The 25939-nt window shown below is 41.0% G+C and overlaps 1 protein-coding gene across 1 annotated transcript in view; it reads right to left on the bottom strand.

Moving 5' to 3' along the window:
* The window catches only part of FMN1 (formin 1), a gene marked incomplete at its 5' end in the record, with an annotated part of 398703 nt that overhangs the window by 16548 nt on the left and 356216 nt on the right, over positions 1 to 25939 (bottom strand). Inside the window, 2 exons of the mRNA XM_079698811.1 lie at positions 10592 to 10741; positions 15613 to 15664. Coding sequence (XP_079554937.1) covers positions 10592 to 10741; positions 15613 to 15664 — 202 coding nt within the window. The remainder of the gene's footprint in view (positions 1 to 10591; positions 10742 to 15612; positions 15665 to 25939) is intronic.

The raw sequence follows: 25939 nt of genomic DNA on the forward strand, positions 1-25939 counted from the left end.
AGGGCAACATCCCAGTATTTTCCTCATTAGGATTCCCTGGTGTTAACATTGTAGGGGTTGTTTTTAACGTTGTGCTTTTAGAAGGTGTAGCTATGTCAGGCTACCCTTCCGGCCATTGCCTAGGAGCCTGGACATTAGAGGGAAGGCGTGTGAGCTTTGTGGGGTTTCTTTGCATCTTTTGATACTCCCAAGCCTCCACAGGTACTGTCCTCAGTTCACTGAGTACATTGAGGTTGTTTCTCCACAGTTGGGGAAAAGGGGGTTAATATCCAGCTTCAGTTCTAAATAAGTAAATGCAATCAGGGAGGCCTGCCAGGGGCCCTGGGAACTGCCCTTATTTCTACCCACCTTGACAACAGTCCCTCACGAGGTATTTCTGAATTCTTGATATAACTACTACACAGCGATAACAGTTATGAAAGCCAATGAAATAAAGTCACTCTTTATTGTCAGTAAAGAACCAACAACGCAATATATGTGTAACTGAATCACTGTGCTGTCCACCTGAAACTAACACAGTGTCGTAAATCAACTATACTTCAATTAAAAAAAAAACCCAACAACACAAAGACTAAATTCATTAACTCCTCAGTGTAAAGGGACATTTCTTCCTCACTGCTACAGCTGATGGAAACATCATGGACTCGTCTATGTGGAATGCTTGCAAAGGGTAAGAAAATAAAACTCAGAGAAGACAGCCATAGACAATATGAAATAATGGGTAGCCTCAAAATCATTTATCTCAGGCAGGCCAGCAGGGCCACAGACTTGGACAGACACACACTCTTCTATGCTTATCCCCTCTTCAGAGTCTGACCCTTGACCTTGACTAACCCTTCCATCCCTGTGTCCCCCAGGCCAGTCTCACTAGCAGCCATGGTAAGACAGACCAGCAGGAAAGTAAGGCAGGTCTTAGACTTAAAAGACTTAGCTCCTTACACATCAGAATCTAGCCTCTCAGTGATTCCATGATAAATTAGCCCATCACTTCCACTTCCTACATTTGACAACTTTCCCTACCTCATTCCTAAGATATTTTTCTATTTACAATGAAGGAAGTCCTCCTAGAGACCACATTTCACCAGCTACACAATCAGCCACTTGATAGCTTTTGCGGGTTATCACTTGTAGTTCCCAAACACACTTTGACTTCAAATGATTAATTGCAGAACAAAGACCGCTTCCGTTTGCAGAGCGTCTCCCCCAGGCCACAGGGGAGTGGAAGTGGTGGTGGGGGGTGGTCCTGGACTTGCCCTGGAATGCATGATCAGTTAAAGCCAATCACTCTGCACTTGGTAGACGAAACACCCTGAGCCGCCCGGGCGATTTAGGTGTGGAGTGAGAGGTAACAGCATTGCGTTTCCTTGTTCGGGGAGAGGCGTCTGGGAGGCAGCCTGGAAACTCAAGCCGGCCCTGGGACATAAATCTGCAAGTTTAATTGCAAGCATTGCTTGTCTTTGGAAGACATTTCCAATCCTGATAATGAAGATATGCACGTGCTTGTAGATGCCAACTCCCGCCCCCGCTTTGGTTTTGAAACCTTTACCACCTACCAAGTCTCACCAAAAACTGGAACTGATCAGAGCCTGTTTGCAGGGGTGACTAAAACGAAAAGGGGGAGGAAGCAGGGGAGATTGGGTGGAGCAGGCAGCCTTTCTGGTGCCCCTCAAATCATACTACCCAGGCAGCCCCCTATTCCATCTATTCTCTGCCCAAGGCAGGAGCTGTCAGGAGTCCCACAGATAAGCAACTTAGAAGTATTCTAGCTGAATGAAGGAGACTTACTTTGGGTTTCCATTGCTGTCTGCCAAGCTAGGGAAAGAGCGCGTGGACGGATGCTCTCAAAGGTTCTTATGTGAGCTCTGAAGAGGTGTGAGGCTTGACACAGCCTGAATCCCAAAGACCTTCACTCCCTTCTTTGTTTCTTTCTTTCTTTCTTTTTTTTTTTTTTTTTTAAGACAAATTGAAACTAATACAGGCAAGAATGGAGAAGGTGATTGTTTTACCCCATTAACTAGTCTTTCTTGTTTTGAACATGTCTATCCTCTTTAACCAAGCTATAAAGATTTTAGATACTTGAGCAAAAGCAACCCATATGGGATATGTTTGGAGAATTCTACCATCAAAGTCTAAATAAATAAGATCTCTCATCTATCAGCAGTAGACAGCAAATTCTGTAATCAATTTCAACGTGGCAAATGAAAACACAGTGACTGTTTATTTGTTCGACAAATATTAATTGAGCACTCACTACGTATAAGGAAACATAAGATGCTAGAGAGAGAACAAAGAAGTATGAGGCATTGCCCTTGTCTTCTACAGCTTATGATTTATTTGAGGGGGAAATGTCTATAAGAAAATGAATGAAAAAGAAATCGCTAATGCCAAAATTAAAGCGATAGTAACCATCTCCCCCTGCCCCAGTTTTGGAGGAAAGATAGCTCACAGAGATTGGGGAAAGCTTTATGAAGGAGGCATTGTGATCACCAGATTAAACTCTTCCAGAATAGGGTCTCATAGCTTGTACAGCACTTAAGAATGAACAGGTATTTTGAAAGTACGTGCTTAAATTAAGCTGATTAAGTGGTGCACATTTATGTTATGGGAATGCAAAATGCAAATGAGATGAGAGACAGTGTGTACTCCGAGGATGCACAGGAAACACAGCAATTAGGCTGGCCCCTGAAATCATACTATGTGATTCCTCCAAAATGTGTATTGAGCCTTCCAAGCCCAGGCCTTTGCCATGTGATCTCCAGGATGTCCTTACCCCTTTCATCTCTAGGTAGCTGAATTCATCTGCTCTGTCAATGTCCAGCTCATTTCCCACCTAAAACCACAGGAAATAAGGGCTGGAAGAGACCTTCACGATCACCTGAGTCTAATAGTTCCTAAACTTGGCTGGACATAGTAAGACTCCCTTGGGAAGATGAACTTCTTCCTCCCATCTCCAAAGCTGACCTGATAGATTTCAGCAAGGGATGAAGCCAAGGTATTTACTGAAGCAACCAAACACAAAATGTAGAATTCTTGCTCATCCTCTCTACAAGGAGCTTTCTAAAACTGCAGATCCCTAGGTTCTAATCCTCTGGGATTCTGATTTAGTAGATCTGACTACTTTTTTACAAAGCTCTCCAGGTGACTTGGAAGATCTGCCAGATTTGGGAGCAGCTGACATCCAACATTCCCATACTGGCTTCTGAATCTCTTCTACAACTTTTGTGGAGGGTGGCCCTGTTTATGGCTAACCATCTTCCCAAAGCCCTCCCTGGCCTCCTCATTCCTTAGGAATCATTTCCTCCTCCAAACTCACACTGCCCAGGATCTTCAGTGCTCAGTATCATTTTGTACTATGTTGTGAAGTCCTTTCTCTATCAGTAAACAATTAGCAGGCTCCGTGCTGGAGAATGCACCATAGAAGATACGATAAGGAATGGGTTTATGTCCTAAAGGTGGAAAAAGACATGTAAAGTGCTAAAGTAACAAGTTGGAAGGAATTAAGTGCAAAAGGATGGTAAGAAAAATATGCTATTCGAGACCAGAGAAAGATGTAATTCTTTTACTTAGGGGTATTTCAGAAGATTTTTAGGGGAGAGGTTTTGGAGGTTGCCCTTAGAAGATGACTGTGTTTTGACCAGCAGGAAATAACTGGGACAATGCAATGTAAAGAAATTACCCAGTGAGAACAACAGGCAAGAATGTGTAGATGTGAGAAACACTGAGTCAATATCATGGGTATGTGGGGGATGAGGATATGGGAAATGAGGTTGGAAAGTGAGTTAAGGCAAGTTTTTGGAGGCTCATGCTCTAATTTGGGAGAAATACAGAATACTTGAAAAAGCTCAAGCTTTAGTGTCACATAAGACCTAGGTCATTATCCCCATTCTGTTGCTTAGGAGTGAAACTGTGATGTTGGTAATTCGTGTACTCTCTCCTCTGCTTATCTGCACAATAGTAATACACTTTTTCAGGGCTGTTGTAAGGCCCCAAAAGTTAATGAATATAAGTACCAATCATGGCTGATTTTCTTCCCTTTATTTCAGAACAGAATATGCTTAAACAGGACATGTTCAAAGAAATAGATGTGATCTAACTTCTGTTTTAGAAAGATAGCTGGATACAATATTAAGGGCCAATGAAGAGGAAATAGAAAAACTATAGGCAGAGAGAACAGTCAGAAGGATGTAGCAATAATCCAGGTGACAGATGAGGTCCCGAACTAGGCAAAGCCACTGAGAAAACAGGATGAAAAAGAATAACCACTAAGGAGGTAAAACTGAGAAGTTAGCCAGGGGTGGAAAGTGAATCTTGGAGCATTAAAGACAGTTCAGGTTTCCAGCCTGCCTTTGGCTACTAGGAGGAGGAGAAGGGTGCAAATGAAATTTAGGGACCCTCAGAGTAGGCATACTGAATTGCAGATGAAAGTTGGGCAGCCGGTGGGAGCGTTTAGCGTGAAGTAGGAGATTTGAGTCTAAGACTTAGAACTAAGAGGTTGTTTCTGGGCAGGAGGACTTGGCAAAGAGGTGACAGGTGAAGCGATGAGAATGGTTGGGATTAACTAGGGATAGAGTACAGAGCAGAAAAGAGGAACAGAGATCTGAACCCTGGGGAAAGTCCACACTTAAGGAATAGAAGAAAAAGACGAGCCGATGAAGGAAATAGAAGAGTGGAGGTCACCTTTGCAGAAGGAAACCCAGAATACCCTCAGAGCATCTTCAAGATGGAAGAAACTATCATCAGTGTCAAAAACTAGTAGTGGCAAGGAGTTAGCTGTCTGATTTCACAAATGGGAAAGGTGGCAAAGTCTGCCACTGGTCTCAACATCCATTTCTTCTGCTCCCTTTAGTAATGGAACCCATGAGTCTTTAGCTGGGCCCATGGCTCCCAGATAAACTTGCATTTCCTGGTCTCCCTTGCATATGGCTGTGAGAGACTAAGTTTTGCTCAACGAAATACGTGTACCTTCCAGGTCCACCCCCCTTTAAAGGAAATGGTGTGCCCTCCCCTTTCTACTGGCAGGAACTCAGCAGCAGTGGCGCTGGCGGACGTGATGTGAGCCATCTTTACACTTGTGAATAAGGACCACACCTAATGATGGTGGCCACAAGAGAAAAGGAATCTGGGTTCTGAACTTCTAAACAATTTATACTCAGATTGTTAGGCAAAAGTAAAATAAATTTTTCTTGTTTAAGCAACAGTTACTTTGGTCTTTGTTATGGCAGCTGAGGCTTTATTCTTACTGATACAGAAAGGAGTGGATGTGTGTTATGGAAAAATAAATGAGGAAATGTATATAAACTCTTCTTTTAAGAAGATGAAAGGAACAGGAGATTGCTAGTTTCCAGAGGAAAGAGGGTCAAAAGAGGTGTTTTAATTTTTAAGAATCAATGATCCCATAATTTTTACCATTTAGAAGTCTACTATCTCCTCTCCTTACTCATGGCATATTTTTTATTTTGCAGAAGTAGTTTTAAATTCATTGCTTGGGAAATAAGCAGGTTTTATTCTTTGTGATTATGATAATCACACATTCTGTTTATAAGTTAACTTGTTGGGACATTTACTGTTTGTGTATTTGTACAGAACTGCCTTCAAATGTGACTTAGGAAAATTCAAAGTTTTGCCGAGTAACTTGGGGGTGATTATTCGTATTATTAAAGGGGTCCTTTAAGATATGAAGCTCCTTAGCAGTTAAGTGTATATAAATCATTTAACCACATAACAGAGGGCTAGGGTAACTTGTTAGACATTACTGTAATGATCATGATTGAATAAATAAAAATTTTAGTTTATGGAACTTTTTCCAGGAATAACTATCATATAAAGAGAGGAATTCCTGCGATGTCTACACTGCAATCAACGGCTTCTTTGTGGGTTGAGTGATGGCCTCTCTAAGTCCCCAGCTCCTGGTCCTAAAGTGACCTGAGCAGTGAGCCCTGAGAACAGCTTTGGGATAACTCCACAACAGCTCTGCTGTCAAGGGTATGGCAGTTGCATAATTAACCATAATAACTGCAAGTAATACACCTAAAACAAAAACTCTGTTGTTATTTAGCTGAACTAAAAAAACCCAAACTAACCATCCATTCCCCCATGGTGTAAATTATAGTTATGTATATAATGAAATGTCTTATTTGCATTTCACATAAAATTCACCAAACTCCTTATTCACTCATTACTTACCCATTATGGGTTTTTAAATGGTACTTTTAAAGTCTGCTTTGGCTCAGGGTTGAATTATTTGCCAAGACTTTATTCCTGGAGTCATGAGCCCCCTAGGACTTCTTTACCTTTTGCAAATTCATAGCTCATTTTGTGGGGAGTAGTCGTTTGGGGCCTCTATGTGTGCATGTGGGGGCATATGTGGGGAGCAGTCTTAACATATTCTAAATAGTGGAAAACTTCATAAGGAAGGGTTGTATATCCCAGAATAATTAAACAGGAAAAAAAAAAAAGAAAAAGAAAAAGCAGAAAATGAGTAAAGAATAGTCAATAAAGGTAGCAGCAAAAATTAGGTTATCTCCTTACAACTGTGCATATACTTGAATAATCTGTTGATTTAATAGGTGGAAGAAATATGTGTTGCAAAAATTCATTGACTGGTTTGGCTGTCAAGAGACACAAATACAAAACTGCATGAAAAGGTAAAATTGAGGCAAAGCTGCCTCTCAGAATAAAAATCTTGATGAACTTCCATAAACCAGTAAATGCAATGTTGGATGCAGATGAAAAGATTTTTGTGTGTATACTTTCAGTTAAAAAAATGTGGTCTTCAAGACCAACCTTAGTATTTTAGGGGAGGAACTGGGAGTGTAAGCCAAGGAAGCTGTAGACATTTACCAAGTCCAAGAGGACAGTGAAAATTCTCCCTGCCCCCAAATCTCTTCCCCACTCACCACCAGACCTTGGCTTGGAACGTCTTTCAGTATAATCCCCTATGAGCTCAAGAGCAAAGGTGAGGGGCGTTATCTCAAAAATAAAAGTTTCTCAAAATATTAAAAAAAAAAAAGTAGTTTCTAGATTCACAGAGATTTTGAGCTAGAAAAGATCTTAGTGAACATTTGGTTCCTGCTTCATCCCAATACATACATTTTACAGATATGATATTTGGGTCCTCCAGGCAATAAGTGACTGGCCCAAGATCACAAAGCAAATTAATGGCATAAAAATGCTGGGTTTCGGGGCTTCCCTGGTGGCACAGTGGTTGAGAGTCTGCCTGCCGATGCAGGGGACACGGGTTTGTGCCCCGGTCCAGGAAGATCCCACATGCCGCGGAGCGGCTGGGCCCGTGAGCCATGGACGCTGGGCCTGCGCGTCCGGAGCCTGTGCTCCGCAGCAAGAGAGGCCACAACAGTGAAAGGCCCGTGTACTGCAAAAAAAAAAAAAAAAAAAAAAATGCTGGGTTTCAACTCTCTCTCTAGAGGTCTTTTTTACACTACTGAGCACTGCCAGTAAGTACTCAGCAGGGGTAAGAGAAGGACCTGGTATACTTCACTGGAGGATGAGTTCTAGTACTAGGGGCACCATGAGGACTGAGTGTGTCACAGACTGAAGGTCGAGGGAGCGAGGTGCTCTGGATTTGGTCCTAGACTCAGAAGTTTTCTATTTTGCTTAATATTGGCATACACAACAGCAAAGTTTCATGCCATTAATATACCATCATACAGTAGCCTGCTCTTCTACTGAGAGTTAATCTGCAGGTAAACCATATCCCCAGTGAAATACTATGTCTATTCTACTCAAATACAGAATTGTGTCCTGATACCAGCTTAATAATAGGGGGTTTATCATTCATTTTCAAAGCACAAGCACACAGGACGTTTTTTATCAGTCACCTGTGTGTTCAGACATCGTTCTGGATCTCATGAGGGGTAGTTGTTACCCTGCTATGGAGCTGCATCATTTCGATTTTGCATCAAGCTAATGTGCATCCATGGAAACCATACTAAGCACAACAAGAAGTAAATATTCTCTATCCCTTAAAATTGACCTCAAGTGACGTAAAGTAGTTTTCAAAACTTCCATTTCATTTGGAAATGAATCTGTCTCTTTGAAAATACTATTACTGATCCTTAATTTTTCTCAATGATTTTTGGGGTTTTAGTTGGCCTTCAAATACCTCTCAAAATCAAGGGGATGAAATTCCTTTGGATGGGATCCCAAAGTATAGTTTTTTTTTCCCCCCTAATAATTACAAGCTATGAGGTTTTCATTTGATTATGAATTTAATTTTTGAGGATGTCTTCATATTATCTAATGCTACCTCCTGACATTTAGTATTGTTGGGATTTGTTGGAGAAGTACAATAAAAAATGACAATATCAAACATCATTAAATATGGGTCAAAACAATTATATTGTTTATCATTTGACTGTAATAGAAGAATTCAATTCACTTATTTCACCACAACGAATATGTGATTCCAATCGTTTAAAAGCTAAAACCCTTAGCAGATAGAGAACAACTGAAAAAAATCCTCACTTCACGAGAAAACCCTGGATATTAACCAGTTTACTGAACTGGATGAACAGTAATATATATAATGCGCTAACATTTCTTAACAAAAAGATTTTTGTAAACAAGCTGCTTCCACAAATACTTTATGAGCCATCATTAACTTTCAGAGATGTTGTTTTAGGTTGGAAACCTTGGTGATCCATCTCACAAAGCACGGCTGGAATGAAGAAACCCCTGAAATTGCTAAATGAGAAGACCTGAAAAGGGTCCTGGGAAGTCATGACCCTTTAAAGGTGTTGGTTTACAGAGTGTGAAGTGGGCAATTCACCAGCTATACCCAGGAAGCAGCACAGCAAGTGCCCATCACTAGGAATCAGAGAACAGGTCATTCTGAAGGGTGGTTGGAACCACCGCAGGCCCACAATGAGTGTGGTCTAACTTCTGTGATAGGGAAAAACTCCTCCATTTGGAATACGGTTCAGGATTTCAATAGAAGATTATTCAAATGAAAAGCAATTCGTTACCATCTCTGTTGGTTTTTTGGGACCATTTTTAGGGCTCCAGCAACAAGGACACATTCACTAAGGGCTAGGATCAAAATCTCAGGTGTGAAATCTTTAGCAAAGGCTGGACATTCAGGGCCCTCTGAGGGGCTCCCTGGCCTTCGGGTGTGGACGTGGAGAGCTGACTGGCCAGCTGCTACCTTGTTAGAGAGAGAGGAACTTGGCTCTGTCACTTTTCCTCTGAGGCTCACAAAACACAGAATGTATTCCACAGAAGCTTATTTTAGCTTAAAGGGCTAAACAAGAGATCGCAGGGTGAGAACAATGAGTGGGATGTCAAGATTTTTAGGGTTTTTTTTTTCATGTTATTATCAACAATCTATTTTCTTAACAATGTCACTTAACTTTTCTCTGCTTCATTTTATCCCTATAATGGATATACTCAGTTTAACTCCCAAGTTCCAAAAGAGTTAATGGTGGGAAGATGTGTTGATAAATATTTTTAAAGCTCTCTGACTTCCTTAGAAAGAAAGCAGGCTTGTGAAAAAATTCCCTGAGAAAATATTTAGAGATTCAGTAAGACTGAGTCAAGAAATCTCTAAATTATGAGCCCTTTAAAGTAGCTTTTTAAGGTAAAACATATTAGTGTACTGCGTGTGTGTGTGTGTCTGTGTGGATATATTATGTGCACACCGTTTCTCTGATTACAAAGTAAAGAGCAAGCATAACTGAATTTTGGAATTTCAGGTTCTCAATGTTTAGTGAGATATAGATGCTACAATTAAACCACTTCCCTTCATTTGCAGAATTTGTCCCCGACTCCACTTTGAATGACACTCTCATACATCTGTTCTGCAGGAGAAGTAGCAAGACCTGTTTGAAGTTGAAATCCATGACACCCTTTGTAGAACAGTGGCAACCTGATCAAAACACCGATCAAGCAGAAATGCTTTTGTGTTCTGATCAACAGAGCCAAATTCAGTCTCTCTCTAAGGAGAACGCACGCGCACGCGCGCGCACACACACACACACACACACACACACACTCTCCCTATGTTCAGGGCTGAGGTTTTCCTTCTACCCCCAACTAATAAAATCAGGAGGCTGCAATGAGGCGAGCGGCACGCAGTTTGATGTCCTCAGCAGGATACGGGGAGTCAGAAGTGGCGCTGTAAATCCAGAGCGGGGCTTCAACACCGTGTTAAGTGTGGCCCGACTCTCAGAGATTTCCCTTTGATGCAAGTTCAGTATATTAATGGGAAAAGCATTCACTTTTATTTGTCTGTACTGTCTGCGACAGCAAGGCTGCCTCATTTAGCCTGGGCCAACATGAAAATACACAGAAAAGCAATCTGCTGCAAATTAGCACAGCTCCCCTTTCATTTACTAGCTAGTAATTGGAAGGGGTTAAGAAAGTGTAATTTATCAGATCACGTGAGTGTATTTGCTTATGCGGACAGCAAGCCTCCCCCCAATTTTCCTATGAACTCTGAGGCAGTAATCCTTCCTCGACATCCACTTGATCTGAAAGGCGATACTGACATGGGTGAGATGCACACACTTCGTTAGGTTTGAGAAGGAGGTTTCCTAGACCCCCGAATGGGGTGTTAATCAATCTATTAGAGCCTTACCTTTCTTTAGATATGTTTTTACTCTCCCGTTTCCAAATTGTCTTGAAGTCACTGCAGAACTCATACCACACCATAAACACGTAGTTGGGTGTGATCTCCTTCTCACCAGACTTTGGCTTCATCCCAAAATATCCTACTGTTGTTTCAAAACTGCAAAAGTAGAGAAAAAAAACAGTGAGGTAGAGGGTGAGAGGCTGTCAACGCTAATACCCATTAGGGGAGGAGAGGGGACACCGGGAGAGTTTCTCCCACACACTTCTCTTCTCTAGCACAGAAGCCCAGGCTTGAGTCACTGCAGCTTATCCTAAGCCTCAGTAAGACCTACGTGTTCAAGCCAATTATCTAAGAAATTTAACATGATTGGGGATACTCCTGGGCACATCTTATCTGTATAAAACCAGCATGTATAATTCCAGGGTGTATGTAGGTAAAACTTTTGGGGTTTGTTCTTCATCTCAAATCCATGTCATTTACCTGCTCTTTGTGTTAGGTTGAATGATTACATGGAACACTAATGACATGTTGGTTCTGTATCACCAGCAGTGGACAGTTAGAGAGCCCACGGGGAATCATCAGTCTGTTGACTGCTCCACAGAAAATCAAGAGACTGTTCTATCTTTATTCTGGCATCTACTGGCTTTATAATCTTGGGTCAGTCATTCAACACTGGGCTCTCAGTTTTTTCAAGGGTAAAATAAGAGACTTAGACCAAATGATGTTTAAGAAAGCTACATTTTAAAGCTTGATGTGATACAGGAGTACAAACCATCAATGTACAAAAATACATATAATTGAGGCTATAGCAAGGATTGGAGGAAAAAGCATTTTTGATCTTAAAAAATGATCTCTAACCCAGTTGGAAAAGAACCCAGGTTTTACAAGGGTGATTCCCAGATATCACTAAGAACCTCCTGACCTACCCCTTGGAGGTTCGTTCCCAGATGACTACCCAGGCCTCCCAAGCAGCCCTTCTTGGAGGCACTAGCTTTGTAGCAATTTATAGCTCTGCCCTCATTCCTTCTCCCCACCCACTCCAAGCCCCACAAGCTCATTTGCCATGAGCAAGAACACTTAAATAAATGGCCCCCTTTTCTAGGGTGTCGGAAACTAATCAAAGCTGGCATGGCTGGCCAGGTTTATTACTCAATGCTCTATCATCTGTTCAGACACAGCGTTGTTTTTTCTTTTTTTTGTGGCCATCCTGAATACTGAGTTTCTAACGGAACGCTATTCAACGGCGATTGTAAAACCCTGAAGCCCCATTACTATTATGGAGCATACTTTCAACTCAGTCTCAGTTATTGGGCACTATGTATCTCATAAGATTTTATCACATTTCACAGATGAACTGTTAATTGATTCCATGGCTATGATTAGGTGAGATCCAAGCTGGAGCTGCAGCTCTGAGTCCCATAAATTCTTTGTGCTTCTGTAAATAATAAATCTGTTTTTAATGCAAATTAAAACTACTGGTCAGGGAATTTTGGCTCCCAGTTATTAAAAGACTAGAAGTGCATAGGTGGAGAAAGGCAATAATTGCAGTAATTTCTTGAGGGACTTCTCTTATAATTCCAAACACACAGATTTTGGAGCAAAACCAGAAAGTAGCAATGTCCACTTTTGCCCAGGCGTGACTCCTAATTTTGTGGCAGTCAAAACGCTGAATACACTTTTTATTTCATTCAAAATGAAAATTACATTGATTGTAGCATGGAAATGCGTAAGCAGAGAGTTCTGTAACCCAAAGGAACAGGCCATGAATTTCTTATGGAGTCACGGGCCTTTAGAACTGGAAGGGACGGACGTGTCAGCCTGTCCAATGTTCCCATCTTACAGCTGAGAAAACAGAGACCCAGAAAGATGGAATGACCTTATTCATCGGCAGAGTTGGGTCCCCTGATTCTCCGTGAAATGCTTTTTCTGCTCTACCCACCCCCTGTTGTTCATACTCACTGACCCAGGCATTTAAGAAATAAAATAGTCATGTTTTGGTCTCTTTCCATGTTAGACACCGTTGCCACCTAAGTCATACGTAATGTGCACTACCCCCAGCAAAGCACATCATTATTCTTCTCTCTTCATTACGTTTACCTTCAACACAGAAACATATTTACTTGTGCAATGAATAGAGAAGAGAAAGTCTTCACTTTTAGTATTCAGAGGAGCAAATTATCTTCCTGATTTCCAGCATGACATAGTGAAGAGCACAGAAACTCCGCTCACTGCTTCAACGCCAACAGTTCTAGCGTTATTTGGAGTGTAGACTGTGAGACCAAGATGTTGCAAGGATGATACAGTTTCAGAGAATGACAGAATTGTTTGGTGGGTTATCACAGAGCTTGAGAAAAGCATGTCATCATCCTGTGGGCCACACTTTTCCCAACTCTGAATTGAATGATGTACCCTCACCACCTCTCCCCCAGGGAGTCTGGGAGGCCCTGCTTGCTAACCCTCAAAGAGTATGAAACCTAAAGGAAATAGTGAATTTCAGCATTTTTCCCCCCTATGTGTTTAAGTGAACCTCTTCAGGAGAATCAAAGCAAACAGAGTTGCAGAGGATGGCCTGGCTTTGGCACTCTGCAAGTTTAACGAAGTCACTCTGAGGATGTGTGCCTTATTGGATTTCAGTGTGATCCCTTTGTTCCAGGAAAAGCCAAAAGCTAGAATATGAACCTACAACTATCTGATAAGGTCTAGACTACGTTCCTCCCCACCCACCCAGTCCCGCTCCAAACACAACTCTCTTCCTTTCAAATTTAATTTTGATTCACAGAAGACTGATTATTGAAAACCTTCTGAAATTTGGGCATGAAAACTGCTGTTATTTGACAACAATATTGGAATTTTCTCCAAGAGACAAAGGGGCAATCGTGCTGTTTGAAATTTCTGTTTCTCAGCAGATAACTAAAATAGCTTTCAACATTGAAAAGATTTATTTCTCATCATATGTTGTGTTCTATAAAACTTTTCTGCTTTACTCTCAACTGTTCCCTGACTCCTTTTCTCTCTGCTATAATTCCTTGTCTGATTTCTATCTTTTCGATTCAGCTAAACATTTTGAGAGTTCAGCCAATGATTATATCAAAGAGCCCACGGCAAAGGGAACGGTTTTACTTTTGCAGTGTTGAGATGCCAGGGCGGAACATATCCGCTTATTGCCCCTCATGCATGCCTTTAGAAAACTGCTGAGGAAAAGCAAATATTCCTTAGCCTCAGAGTAAATTGTTTCTCTTGAGAATACAACATAAGAATTTCCTAAATCTCACTCGAATGTTGCAACACTGACCACCAACCTCCTTCAAGACTGTAACCAAACAACTGTGGTTTCTACGTTAAAGATGGGATCTAACATATTTCATGTATGACATGAAAGCTAGACTACCTTCACCACAAAGTCACGGAAAACGCTGACAACCGAAATTTATGACCCCCCTCAGCATAGCTAATGCACAGCAGCAACTTCGGCCCCTCTCACACGGGGCCCCTTTTCCTGAAGCAAGAATCCTGAAGAAGAATTAGAAATTTGACATGCACCTTAGAAAGTGAAATTTTGTTTGGCCTGATACCCATGTGTTGATGGTCCTTTCTATGCATATGGGATACTTCTATAACACAGACACACCAGCTTTACACACTGACGAAGGGAAGCTTACTACAGGGGTAATGTAAGCTCTATAGGGGATAAGGCCAACAAAGGGGCACAACCTAAAAATCTATAAACAGAATCATGTGATTGTCTTGATTGTCAAAGATTATCATGCAAAGATGATAATCATGATCAAGAACATGTCTGCCCTTAGAAAGATGCAAGATTTGCCCTCGCCTTGCTTCCTTCTGCATATTTATTCTATTGGCACTTACAGCGGGAAGCAGGGCAAGATGTCAGTGTCTGTAGCACTGACTATAGGCTTTCAGTACCCTTGGAAATTGTGGTGAGATGGGAGGAAAAACGTTCATTTCTAGAACTTGTTCACTTGCATTTAATGAACTCCCCTCCTCACACATTTGTAAAGCTCATTTTCCTTTATCTACTGTTTCCTGTCCTTATCTCTTATTTAATTTTCTAGTACTTGTAGAACTGGTCCCAGCAAAATTTACCTCAGTTCTCAGCCCTGAATATGAGAAAGCCTCAGTGTATTCCCTCCTCACCTTTCTAAGAGGGAGGGAGAGCCAAGCTGACTAACCTGGTCAACTGAAAAAAAGAAAGACCCCCATGAGGGATCACAGCCAATGATTACTGGGCTCTACCAGGTGAGGTGGATGGTTCCGCTTGGGTGTCTATTAAGAGAGGGAAGAACGTAGAAGAGGCCTGAGGTAGGTGGGAGGTTGAATAGAAGACCTCTGGGGTCTCTTCCCCTTTTCTGTGCACATAGAGAGGAAAGTCCCTTCTCCCCATTTGTCCCTTGTTTACAATATCCTCCAGGATCTGAGGAAAGACATATGTCTCTTAGGTGTTTGTAATAAATGGTTTAATCTAGTTGTAACACTAAGAAGGATCCCACTGTTCCCAGCATCCGTGAAGTGTTTAGGAGCAGAGTAGTGGAGGAGAGGCAAACAGATGGAAATGGTGTCCTGACTCCTGAGGCAGGTGAGTCACTTCTGGATGATTCCCTGCTTCTTGAGGAAAACTATTCCCAAGTCCTATTCCTGGAGCTTTCACTCTAGCTCTCCCTAGACTCTTATTGCTTCTGGATGCAGAGTCTTAGCAGATGGGGTCCAAAGAATGGCTAGTCATTCATTTTGCTAAGTGAGATAAGCCAATCATAAAAGGGAAAAATTCTGTATGATTCTGCTTACATGAGGTACCTTAGAGCAGTCAAAGTCACAGAGGCAGAAAGTAGAATGGTGGTTGCCAGGGGCTGAAGGAAGGAGAGAGTGGGGGAGTTATGGTTTAATGAGTACAGAGTTTGTCTTCAGAGAAGATGAAAAAGTTCTGGAGATGGTTGGTGTTGATGGTTTGTGATAATAACAAAAGAATAGCTAGGCAAAGAAAGACTTGGCACCAATTCAGATCTGCTTACCTTTTCTGTGCATTCTCCAAGTGACTTTCTTCCATTGTATGCTCTTTTTTGGCTGTGAAAGAAATAATTACGGTTAAAATAGTATTTTCTTCCAGCACATCCTTTGTGTAATCTTCTAACTTTGATTATACCCATTCATTATCAAAATAAATCCGAATTCAGGGGTTGGAAGGCCCTACCACGTATCCTGGCAATTGTACTCAATTTGCTACATCCACTACCACGGCTTTCTTGATAACAGCTATAGCTAATGGTGGCCATATAATTCATGGTTCTCTCTGGGATAGTTTTGAAAGGGGGGACTATTACTAATTACTCTGGGCAAAGGCTTAAATTGTAACATTCCTGGCCAGACTGGATCACATGGTCAGCCTAGCTATACCTGGCCTCTTTGGGAGCCTTGGCACGTGCTCAGCACTCCCCCTTTCCCCACAACAACCACTACCACAAAACAAACCCAGTACCACCTGCAGTAGTTCTGCTCAGATTCAAAGGAATTCACTGTAATCCTTGCATACCCTGTCTCTACACCCATGGTCTAGGGAAGCCTATGGTCTCTTTTCTGAGAATGTTTTTAAATGCATTGAAAAAATACTTTAAATTACTAAGGAAATCAACGATGCTGAGGTAGAATTCTGAATTTACAGATTAAGAACCCACACTCCGTAGGGACCACAGGGAAACTGGGAGGTTTCATTTGGGGGTGGTTCTTTTACATATTCTTCTCTCTGATCAGAAAATAAACATTGGGGTGCATGTGTCTTTTTGAATTATGGTTTTCTCTGGGTATATGCCCAGTAGTGGGATTGCTGGGTCGTATGGTAGTTCTATTTTTAGTTTTTTAAGGAAGCTCCATACTGTTCTCCATAGTGGTTGTATCAATTTACCATTCCCACCAACAGTGCAAGAGGGTTCCCTTTGCTCCACACCCTCTTCAGCATTTATTATTTGTAGATTTTTTGATGATGGCCATTCTGATCAGTGTGAGGTGATACCTCATTGTAGTTTTGATTTCCATTTTTCTAATAATTAGTGATGTTGAGCCTCTTTTCATGTGTTTGTTGGCCACCTGTATGTCTTCTTTGGAGAAATGTCTATTTAGGTCCTCCACCCATTTTTTGATTGGGTTATTTGCTTTTTCGATATTGAGCTGCATGAGCTGTTTCGTCAACAGAGGAATGGATAAAGAATACATGGTACATATATATAATGGAATAGTACTCAGCCACTAAAAGGAACGAAATTGGGTCATTTGTAGAGACGTGGATAGACCTAGAGACAGTCATGCAGAGTGAAGTAAGTCAGAAAGATAAAAACAAATATCGTATACTAATGCATATGTATGGAATCTAAAAAAGTTGTATAGGTGATCTCATTTTCAAAGCAGAAATAGAGACACAGATGTAGAGATATGGATAACAAGGGGGAAGGTGGGGTGGAATGAATTGGGAGATGGGGATTGACATGTGTACACTATTGATACTATGTATAAAATAGGGAACTAGGGGCTTCCTTGGTGGCGCAGTGGTTGAGAGCCCGCCTGCCGATGCAGGGGACACGGGTTCATGCCCTGGTCCGGGAAGATCCCACATGCCGCGGAGCAGCTGGGCCTGTGAGCCATGGCTGCTGAGCCTGCGCATCCGGAGCCTGTGCTCCACAATGGGAGAGGCCACAACAGTGAGAGGCCCGCGTACCGGAAAAAAAAAAAAGGTAACTAGTGAGAACCTACTGTATAGCACAGGGAACTCTACTCAGTGCGCTGTGGTGACCTATATGGGAAGGAAATCCAAAAAAGAGGGGATACATGTATACGTATAGCTGATTCACTTTGCTGTACAGTATAAACTAACACAACATTGTAAAGCAACTATACTCCAATAAAAAAAGTAAAAAAAAGATAATACTGTCATATATGATAATACAACTCTTACACGAGACATCTTAAAAATGTCTAGAAAAATCATCAAGTCATAATCTCTATGAGCCTTAAGATTCCTTTCATTTAGATACCCCATGCTCTTGGGTTGGAAGAATTAATATCATGAAAATGGCCATACTACCCAAAGTAATCTACAGATTTAATGTGACCCCTATCAAACTACCCATGACATTTTTCACAGAATTAGAATAAATAATCCTAAAATTTCTATGGAATCATAAAAGACCCAAAATTGCCAAAGTAATCCTGAGGAAAAAGAACAAAGCAAGAGGCATAACCCTCCCAGACTTCAGACAATACTACAAAGCTACAGTAATTGAAACAGCATGGTATTGGCACAAAAACAGACATATAGATCAATGAAAAAGAATAGAGTCCAGAAATAAACCCACACACCTATGGTCAAATAGTCTTTGACAAAGGAGACAAGGATATACAATGGGAAAAAGTCTCTTCAGCAAGTGGTATCGGGAAAGCTGGACAGCCACATGCAAATCAATGAACTTAGAACACACCCTCACACTATACACAAAAATAAACTCAAAATGGCTTAAAGACTTAAATATAAGACACGATACCATAAAACTCCTAGAAGAGAACATAGGCAAAACATTCCCTGACATAAATTGTACCAATGTTTTCTTAGGTCAGTCTCCCAAGGCAATAGAAATAAAAGCAAAAATGAACAAATGGGACCAAGTCAAACTTACAAGCTTTTGCAAAGTGAAGGAAACCATATACAAAATGAAAAGACAACCTACAGAATGGGAGAAAATACTTGCAAAAGATGTGATCAACAAGGGCTTAATTTCCAAAATATACAAACAGCTCATACAACTCAACAACAAAAAAACAAGTAACCTAATCGAAAAGTGGGCAGAAGACCTAAATAGACATTTCTCCAAAGAAGACATACAGATGGCCAACAGGCACATAAAAGATAAAAACTACAATGAGATCAAAGATCAAAACTACCTCACACGGGCCTCCCTGGTGGTGCAGTGGTTGAGAGTCCGCCTGCCGATGCAGGGGACACGGGTTCGTGCCCCGGTCCGGGAGGATCCCATATGCCGCGGAGCGGCTGGGCCCGTGAGCCATGGCCGCTGAGCCTGCGCATCCGGAGCCTGTGCTCCGCAACGGGAGAGGCCACAACAGTGAGACGCCCGCGTACCGCAAAATAAAAAAAACAAAAAACTACCTCACACCAGTCAGAATGGCCATCACTAAAAAGTATACAAATAACAAATACTAGAGAGGGTGTGGAGAAAAGGGAACCCTCCTACACTGTTGGTGGGAATGTAAGTTGGTGCAGCTATTATGAAAAACAGTATGGAGGTTCCTCAAAAAACTAAAAATAGAGTTGCCATATGATCCAGCAATCCCACTCCTGGGCATATATCTGGACAAAACTATAATTCAAAAACATACATACAACCCCAATGTTCATTGCAGCACTATTCACAGTAGCCAGCACATGGAAGCAACCTAAATATCCATCAACAGATGAATGGATAAAGAAGATATGGTACATATATACAATGGAATATTACTCAGCCATAAAAAGGAATGAAATAATGCCATTTGCAGCAACATGGATGGACCTAGAGATTATCATACTAAGTGAAGTAAGAAAGAGAAAGACAAACACCATATGATATCACATGTGGAATCTAAAATATGACACAAATGAACTTATCTATGAAACAGAAACAGACTCACCGACATAGGGAACAGACATGTGGTTGCCAAGCGGGAAGGGGTATGGAGGAGGGATGGAGGGGGAGTTTGGGATTAGCAGATGCCAACTAGTATATATATAATGGATAAATAACAAGGTCCTCCTATATAGCACACAGAACTATATTCAATATCCTGTGATAAACGTAATGGAAAAGAATATTAAAAAATAAAAAAGAACGTAGGGGAAAAAGCCTGGGCCTGTCTAAGAGGCAAGAGACCATTGTTTCGGGGTGCGCGAGGAGAGGGGACTCAGAGCACTGCCTAAACGCGCTCCAGAGATGAGCGCGAGCCACAGCTATCAGCGCGGACACCAGAGACGGGCATGAAATGCTAAGGCTGCTGCTGCAGCCACCAAGAAGCCTGTGTGCAAGCACAGGTCACTACCCACACCTCCCCTCCTGGGAGCCTGTGCAGCTTGCCACTGCCAGGGTCCCGTGATCCAGCACGCCTCAGGCTGTTGCAACGTCGTGTTGGCCTCTGCCGCCGCAGGCTGGCCCTGCATTCTATAAGCCTCCCACCACCCCGCCCCCCGCCCAGTGAGCCAGAGTTCCCTAATCAGCTGCTACTTTAATAACCCCGTCCTGTCTGGTCCTGTCTGAGCGAAGAACAGACGCCCTCAGGCAACCTACACGCAGAGGCGGGGCCAAATCCAAAGCTGAACCCCAGGAGCTGTGTGAAAAAAGAAGAGAAAGGTAAATCTCTCCCAGCAGCCTCAGGAGCAGCATATTTAATCTCCACAATCAACTTGATGTACCCTGCATCTGTGGAATACCTGAATAGACAACGAATCATCCCATAATTGAGGCGGTGAACATTGGGAACAACAATATGTATTTCTTTTTCCTTTTTCTCTTTTTTTGAGTATGTATGTGTATGCTTCTTTGTGTCATTTTGTCTGTATAGCTTTGCTTTTACCATTTGTCCTAGGGTTCTGTCTGTCCGTTTTTTTTTTTAGTATAGTTTTTAGCACTTGTTATCATTGGTGGATTTGTTTTTTGGTTTGGTTGCTTTCCTCTTTCTTTTCTTTTTTAATTACTTAAAAATCTTTTAATATGTTTAATAATTATTTTTTATTTTAATAACTTTATTTTATTTTTCCTTCCTCCCTCCCTCCCTTCCTTCCTTTCTTTCTTTTTTCTCCCTTTTCCTCTGAGCCGTGTGGCTGACGGGTCTTAGTGCTCCGGGGGGTGTCAGGCCTGTCCATCTGAGGTGGGAGAGCCGAGTTCAGGACATTGGTCCACCAGATATCTCCCAGCTCCGTGTAATATCAAATGGTGAAAACTCTCCCAGAGATCTCCATCTCAATGCTAAGACCCAGCTCCACTCAACGAGGAGCAAGCTACAGTGCTGGACACCCTATGCCAAACAACTAGCAAGACAGGAACACAACCCCACCCATTAGCAGAGAGGTTGCCTAAAATCATAATGAAGTCACAGACATCCCAAAACACACCACCAGACATAGCCCTGCCCACCAGAAAGACAAGATCCAGCCTCATCCACCAGAACACAGGTACTAGTCCACTCCACCAGGAAGCCTACACAACCCACTGAACCAACCTTACCCACTGGGGACAGACACCAAAAACAATGGGAACAACGAACCTGCAGCCTGCGAAAAGGAGATGCCAAACACAGTAAGTTAAGCAAACTGAGAGGACAGAGAACACACAGCAGATGAAGGAGAAAGGTAAAAACCCACCGGACCAAACAAATGAAGAGGAAATAGGCAGTCTACCTGGAAAAGAATTCAGAGTAATGAGGGTAAAGATGATCCAAAATCTTGGAAATAGAATGGAGAAAATACAAGAAACGTTTAACAAGGGCCTAGAAGAACGAAAGAGCAAACAAACAATGATGAACACCACAATAAATGAAATTAAAAATTCTCTAGAAGGAATCAATAGCAGAATAACTGAGGCAGAAGAATGGATAAGTGACCTGGAAGATAAAATAGTGGAAATAACTACTGCAGAGCAGAATAAAGAAAAAAGAATGAAAAGAATTGAGGACAGTCTCAGAGACCTCTGGGACAACATTAAACACAGCGTTTGAATTATTGGGGTGCCAGAAGAAGAAGAGAAAAAGAAAGGGACTGAGAAAATATTTGAAGAGATTATAGTTGAAAACTTCACTGATATGGGAAAGGAAATAGTTAATCAAGTCCAGGAAGCGCAGAGAGTCCCATACAGGATAAATCCAAGAAGAAACATGCCAAGACACATATTAATCAAATTATCAAAAATTAAATACAAAGAAAACATATTAAAAACAGCAAGGGAAAAACAACAAATAACATACATGGGAATCCCCATAAGGTTAACAGCTGATCTTTCAGCAGAAACTCTGCAAGCCAGAAGGGACCGGCAGGACATATTTAAAGTGATGAAAGGGGAAAACCTACAATCAAGAATCAGATTTGATGGAGAAATTAAAACCTTTACAGACAAGCAAAAGCTAAGAGAATTCAGCACCACCAAACCAGCTTTACAACAAATGCTAAAGGAACTCTTCTAGGCAGGAAACAAAAGAGAAGGAAAAGACCTATAATAACAAACCCAAAACAATTAAGAAAATGGTAATAGGAACATAGATATTGATAATTCCCTTAAATGTAAATGGATTAAATGCTCCAACCAAAAGACATAGACTGGCTGAATGGATACAAAAACAAGACCCATATATATGCTGTCTACAAGAGACCCACTACAGACCTAGGGACACATACAGACTGAAAGTGAGGGGATGGAAAAAGATATTCCATGCAAATGGAAATCAAAAGAAAGCTGGGGGCTTCCCTGGTAGTGCAGTGGTTGAGAGTCCGCCTGCCGATGCAGGGGACACGAGTTCGTGCCCCGCTCCGGGAAGATCCCACATGCCGCGGAGCGGCTGGGCCCATGAGCCATGGCTGCTGAGCCTGCAGGTCTGGAGCCTGTGCTCCGCAATGGGAGAGGCCACAACAGTGAGAGGCCCATGTACCGCCAAAAAAAAAAAAAAAAAAAGAAAGACGTTAAAATAAAGACTATTGCAAGAGACAAAGAAGGACACTACATAATGATCAAGGGATCAGTCCAAGAAGAAGATACAACAATTGTAAATATTTATGCACCCAACGTAGGAGCACGTGAATACATAAGGCAAATACTAACAGCCATAAACGGGGGAATCGACAGTAACACAATCATAGTAGGGGACTTTAACCCCCACTTTCACCAATGGATAGATCATCCAAAATGAAAATAAATAAGGAAACACAAGCTTTAAATGATACATTAAACAAGATGGACTTAATTGATATTTACTGGACATTACATCCAAAAAGAACAGAATACACTTTCTTCTCAAGTGCTCATGGAACATTCTCCAGGATAAATCATATCTTGGGTCACAAATCAAGCCTTGGTAAATTTAAGAAAATGTGAAATTGATTCAAGTATTTTTTTTTTGACCACAATGCTATGAGACTAGATATCAGTTATAGGAAAAAAAAATCTGTAAAAAATACAAACACATGGAGGCTAAACAATACATTACTAAATAACCAAGAGATCACTGAAGAAATCAAAGAGGAAATTAAAAAATACCTAGAGACAAATGACAATGAAAACATGACAACCCAAAATCTATGGGATGCAGCAAAAGCAGTTCTAAGAGGGAAGCTCATAGCAATACAATCCTACCTCAAGAAACAAGAAACATCTCAAATAAACAACTTAACCTTACACCTAAAGCAATTAGAGAAAAAAGAACAAAATCCCCCCAAACTTCACAGAAGGAAAGAAATCATAAAGATCAGATCAGAAAAAAATGAAAAAGAAATGAAGGAAACAATAGCAAAGACCAATAAAACTAAAAGCTGGTTCTTTGAGAAGATAAACAAAACTGATAAACCATTAGCCAGACTCATCAAGAAAAAAAGGGAGAAGACTCAAATCATTAGAATTAGAAATGAAAAAGGAGAAGTAACAAGTGACACTGCAGAAATACAAAGGATCATGAGAGATTACTATAAGCAACTACATGTCAATAAAATAGACAACTGGGAAGAAATGAACACATTCTTAGAAAAGCACAACCTTCTGAGACTGAACCAGGAAGAAATAGAAAATATAAACAGACCAATCACAAGCAATGAAATTGAAACTGTGATTAAAAATCTTCCAGCAAGCCAAAGCCCAGGACCAGATGGCTTCACAGGCGAATTCTATCAAACATTTACAGAAGAGCTAACACCTATCCTTCTCAAACTCTTCCAAAATATAGCAGAGGGAGGAACACTCCCAAACTCATTCTACAAGGCCACTATCACCCTGATACCAAAACCTGACAAAGATGTCACAAAGAAAGAAAACTACAGGCCAATATCATGATGAACATAGGTGCAAAAATCCTCAACAAAATACTAGCAAACAGAATCCAACAGCACATTAAAAGGATCATACACCATGATCAAGTGGGGTTTATCCCAGGAATGCAAGGATTCTTCAATATACGCAAATCAATCAATGTGATACACCATATTAACAAACTGAAGGGTAAAAACCATATGATCATCTCTGTTAACAGATGCAGGAAAAGCTGTCGACAAAATTCAACACTGATTTATGATAAAAGCCCTCCAGAAAGTAGGCATAGAGGGAACTTAACTCAACATAATAAAGGTCATATATGACAAACCCACAGCCAACATCATTCTCAATGGTGGAAAACTGAAACCATTTCCACTAAGATCAGGAAAAAGACAAGGTTGCCCACTCTCACCACTATTATTCCACATAGTTTTGGAAGTTTTAGCCATAGCAGTCAGAGAAGAAAAAGAAATAAAAAGAATCAAAATAGGAAAAGAAGAAGTAAAACTGTCACTGTTTGCAAATGACATGATACTATACATAGATAATCCTAAGGATGCCACCAGAAAACTAGTAGAGCTAATCAATGAATTTGGTAAAGTAGCAGGATCCAAAATTAGCAGAACATAGCAGAACATATAGCAGAAAACTATAAGACACTGATGAAAGAAATTAAAGATGATACAAACAGGTGGAGAGATACACCATGTTCTTTGATTGGAAGAATCAACCCTGTGAAAATGACTATACTGCCCAAAGCAATCTACAGATTCAGTGCAATCCCTATCAAACTACCAATGGCATTTTTCACAGAACTAGAACAAAAAATTTCACAATTTGTATGGAAACACTAAAGACTGAATAGCCAAGGCAATCCTGAGAAAGAAAAACGGAGCTGGAGGAATCAGGCTCCCTGACTTCAGACTATACTACAAAGCTACTACAAAGTAATCAAGACAGTATGGTAGTGGCATAAAAACAGAAATATAGATTAGTGGAACAGGATAGAAAGCCCAGAGATAAACCCACACATATATGGTCACCTTATTTTTGATAAATGAGGCAAGCATATACAATGAAGACAGCCTCTTCCATAAGTGGTGCTGGAAAAACTGGACAGCTACATGTAAAAGAATGAAATTAGAACACTCCCTAACAACATGCACAAAAATAAACTCAAAATGGATTAAAGACCTAAACGTATGGCCAGACACTATAAAACTCTTAGAGGAAAACATAGGCAGAACACTCTATGACATAAATCACAGCAAGATCCTTTTTGATCCACCTCCTAGAGAAGTGGAAATAAAAACAAAAATAAACAAATGGGATCTAATGAAACTGAAAGGCTTTTGCACAGCAAAGGAAACCATAAACAGGATGAAAAGACAACCCTCAGAATGGGAGAAAATATTCGCAAATGAAGCAACTGACAAAGGATTAATCTCCAAAATTTACAAGCAGCTCATGCAACTCAATATCAAAAAAACAAACAACCCAAACTAAAAATGGGCAGAAGATCTAAATAGACATTTCTCCAAAGAAGATATACAGTTGCCAACAAACACATGAAAGGATGCTCAATATCAAAATCATTAGAGAAATGCAAATCAAAAGTACAATGAGGTATCACCTCACACCACTCAGAATGGCCATCGTCAAATATCTACAAACAATGAATGCTGGAGAGTGTGTGGAGAAAAGGAAACCCTGTTGGTGGGAATGTAAAGTGATACAGCCACCATGGAGAACAGTATGGAGGTTCCTTAAAAAAACTAAAAATAGAACTACCATACAACCCAGCTATCCCACTCTTTGGCATATACCCTGAGAAAACCATAATTCAAAAAGAGTCATGTACCACAATGTTCATTGCAGCTCTATTTACAATAGCCAGGACATGGAAACAACCTAAGTGTCCATCGACAGATGAATGGATAAAGAAGATGTGGCACACATATACAATGGAATTGTACTGAGCCATAAAAAGAAATGAAATTGAGTTATTTGTAGTGAGGTGGATGGATCTAGAGTCTGTTATACAGAGTGAAATAAGTCAGAAAGAGAAAAACAAATACCGTATGCTAACACATATATATGGAACCTAAAAAAAAAAGAAAAAAAATCGTTATGAAGAACCTAGGGGCAGGACAGGAATAAAGACGCAGACGTAGAGAATGGACTTGAAGACACGGGAAGGGGGAAGTGTAAGCTGGGACGAAGTGAGAGAGTGGCATGGACATATATACACTACCAAATGTAAAACAGATAGCTGGTGGGAAGCAGCTGCATAGCACAG

This window comes from Hyperoodon ampullatus, assembly GCF_949752795.1.
Source record: "Hyperoodon ampullatus genome assembly, chromosome: 3".
NCBI lineage: Eukaryota > Metazoa > Chordata > Mammalia > Artiodactyla > Ziphiidae > Hyperoodon > Hyperoodon ampullatus.